General features: G+C 56.0%; 1 protein-coding gene across 2 annotated transcripts in view; it reads right to left on the bottom strand.

The window, feature by feature from the left end:
- Window positions 1-460: 460 nt before the first annotated feature.
- FPGS (folylpolyglutamate synthase) overlaps window positions 461-2,859 on the bottom strand; it is an 8,989-nt gene continuing 6,590 nt past the window's right edge. For both annotated transcript variants that reach the window (XM_007471740.1, XM_007471741.1), the window contains 3 exons: window positions 2,599-2,674; window positions 1,680-1,746; window positions 461-846 (listed from right to left, as the gene is read on the bottom strand). In XM_007471740.1, coding sequence (XP_007471802.1) covers window positions 461-846; window positions 1,680-1,746; window positions 2,599-2,674 — 529 coding nt within the window. The remainder of the gene's footprint in view (window positions 847-1,679; window positions 1,747-2,598; window positions 2,675-2,859) is intronic.

Genomic DNA, 2,859 nt, shown 5'->3' with positions numbered 1-2,859 from the left:
AAAAAAAAAAAAAAAAAAAAGTTAAAGGCTTTAAATCACTCCAGCCACCCTCAGCCCCCACGGGGCCCCAGGCAAGGACCCTCTCCTCTCCCAGAAGGCCACTGGGAGGAGGAAATCTATCAACCAGCACCCAGTATCCGGCAGGACCCCAGGCTAGGTCAGGCAGTTTACCCGGTAAGCTGCGCCTGAGGCAGGAAGCAGACAGGGTGGGAGGGGAGGTGGGCTGGAGGGTCAGGTCTACTACAACAGCCAGAGAACTAGGAAGGAGAGGCCAGGAGCACCTGAGGCTCAGAGACAGATCTCAGCTTCCTGCCCCCAGCCCTCTATTTCATCGCCCAGAGCCCAAGTCCCTGGGGCCAGTCTAGACAGAATCAGGAAGGCACGAAAAGCACATAATTTAGTTCATGGCGAAATGCAGGGCAGGTGTGGGGGAAGCCCACCTCCAACCCCACTGCCTTGGTTACTGGGACAGGGAGGGCTCCAGCAGCTTCAGCACACCGCCCACCAGGTGCAGGCTGCCTGTGACCAGCACGTGGATGGCAGCAGCCTCCTGGAGGACGATGGCCCCACTGCCTGCCACAGGGTGGGCAAAGAGGACCCGTGGGGGACTTGGTGGCTGAAAGACAGGGTCCCGGCCTTGACTGATCCACTGCAAGGCGTGGGAAATGCAGCTGAAGACGAGGGAGCTGGCGCTGTGGGTGTGGGCTGGGCGGGGTGCCAGCAGCAGGGGTGCAGGCCCACCAGGCTCCGGGCTCGCCTGGTCCTCGTGCAGGCGGCTCCAGTGTTGCTGGTGCGCAAGGCAGCGGAGCAGCACCTGGTCCAGGGTCACTGTGAAGTTCTGTTGGTCTGCGGGGCACAGGGACGGGCGCATCAGCGAGGCAGCCGAGGGTCGGGGAGGGGGAAGCACGCTGTGAGCACCTGTGCAATGCCAGGCTTTATACAAGCATCATCCGTCCTTACAGTGGGTGCTATGAGGAAACTGGGGCTCAGGAAGTTCAGTGATTGCCCATCGTCACAGAGCCGGTGAGAAACAGGGCCAGGCAGTTTAGCTTCAAAGCTGGGGCTTCTGCCTACCAAGCACATCTTTCTGCCCTAGCCTTATTGCCTTCATCTGTAAAACAGACAGGGTCCATCACCAGGTGGGCATAAGCAGCTCTACAAATGCAGACTCCCGCACTGTCCCCACACAGTCTGATGTGGGGCCTCGGGATCTGTATTTTTTAGATTATTTCAAAAAAAACTTTTAACATGATCCGCAGTAAAAAAATACATTTTACAGTGGCAACCCAGTACTCACATATGTGCACATATATGTTTGGAACAGAATCTTCATCAAATAATACCTACCCTTAACTTTGTGCAAGACACACTGACACTCTCTTCTCTATTCTATTTAAAATTTAAAATGCTGGTTGAGACCCACTAAACTGACTTCAAGAACCATCACTGGGTTGTAACCTGCATTTTGAAAAATAGTTTCACCAACAATTCTTTTTTCAGTATTGCAGTCACATGCAAAATTCACAATGTACCAAAGGTTAGTTATTTATACGATAAAACAGATCTAGTTCCTACCCAAGACCTTCAGTTCAAAAGCTCTCACCGTCACCAACAGAGCAATCCACCTCAGGGCCCTCCGCCCCCCGCCCACCGGAGGGACCATGCCTGTCACCTCTTACCTGCGTTGTCCGTGGATGACACCTCTGTCAGGTTAGGGCAGAAAATGGTATAGTCAAACTGGCAGGGCTAGAAGGCCAAGGGGAGAAGCTCAGTGTCAGAGCCCTGAGACGATGCCCTCCATCCCAACTTCCGCACAACACCCCCGGAGTCCACATACACGTCTCCATCTCTGGAGATGCCCCCCCACCAGCTGAACTGGAGTGATGCTGCATAGACCGAGCCACAACACTTCCGTGTCCCCCATCTACCTCATTATACCCTGCCTGGCCCGTGGCCTGGGCCGCATGGCCCAACACAGACGGGGAGAGAGAGGCTGGAGCGGGGGGGCTGCATTTGCTTAAGGTGACGCAGCTACTGAGCACAAAGGATGTGAAGAACGGCCTCAGCATCCTGGTCTGTGAAATGGGAAACGATCACTAGGAACCATTTCAGCCCTGACAGTCTAGGGCAGGCTCAGTTTCCTTGGGCAGAGGAGGGCCCCTCCCTATATGCTCTATAGCCCGGTGACTCCTTAAACGAAACTTTAGAAGCAGGTATCCTAGTAGCAGCCCTGTTCTATGGAGAGGCAAACTGAGGCTCCGAAATGCCATCTCTTATCCAGGGTCATATGCTCGCAGCTAAAAGGGCCTGACAAGTGAATCCAGAGCCTGCGCCTTACACCACTTACCTGGTCCTCACTGTAATCCTGAGCTTGAGTGTGACCATGGAGGAGAATGAGTACAATGACCTGTGACTTGCCTTCCCTGTGCCCAGTGCTTTCACATTTAATCCTCAGTACAATTCAGGGGGGAGAGGAAAAATCACTCCCATTCTACAGTTGAGGAAACAGAGGCTCAGGGATGAAGGCACCGCTGCTGGGGGTCAAAGCCAGAACCAGGGCTGGGTTGCCTGCTGTCCATCCCCCAGGCAGCCCCTCACCTGCAGCAGCTTCAGCAGGGCCGCGGAATCCCGGTCCCCAGTGGAGTTGAAGAGCAAGACACGCACCTCAGACCCGCTGTGTGAGTGGTGAGGAGCGGGGGGAGAGGAGGGTCAGAGCGGCGCCTCCCACCCCTTCTCCGCGGGCCCCGCCCCACCCTTCCTCCAAAAACTTCCCGCCTCCCTACTGTCCCAGTCCGACCCCGTCCCTGCGACCCGCCCCATCCTTCCCCGAGGCCCCGCCCCTCCCCCCCGGCCCAGTCC

This window comes from Lipotes vexillifer, unplaced genomic scaffold (genome assembly GCF_000442215.2).
Source record: "Lipotes vexillifer unplaced genomic scaffold, Lipotes_vexillifer_v1.1 scaffold98, whole genome shotgun sequence".
Taxonomy (NCBI): Eukaryota; Metazoa; Chordata; class Mammalia; order Artiodactyla; family Lipotidae; genus Lipotes; species Lipotes vexillifer.
This window is presented reverse-complemented; position numbering and strand designations above follow the sequence as displayed.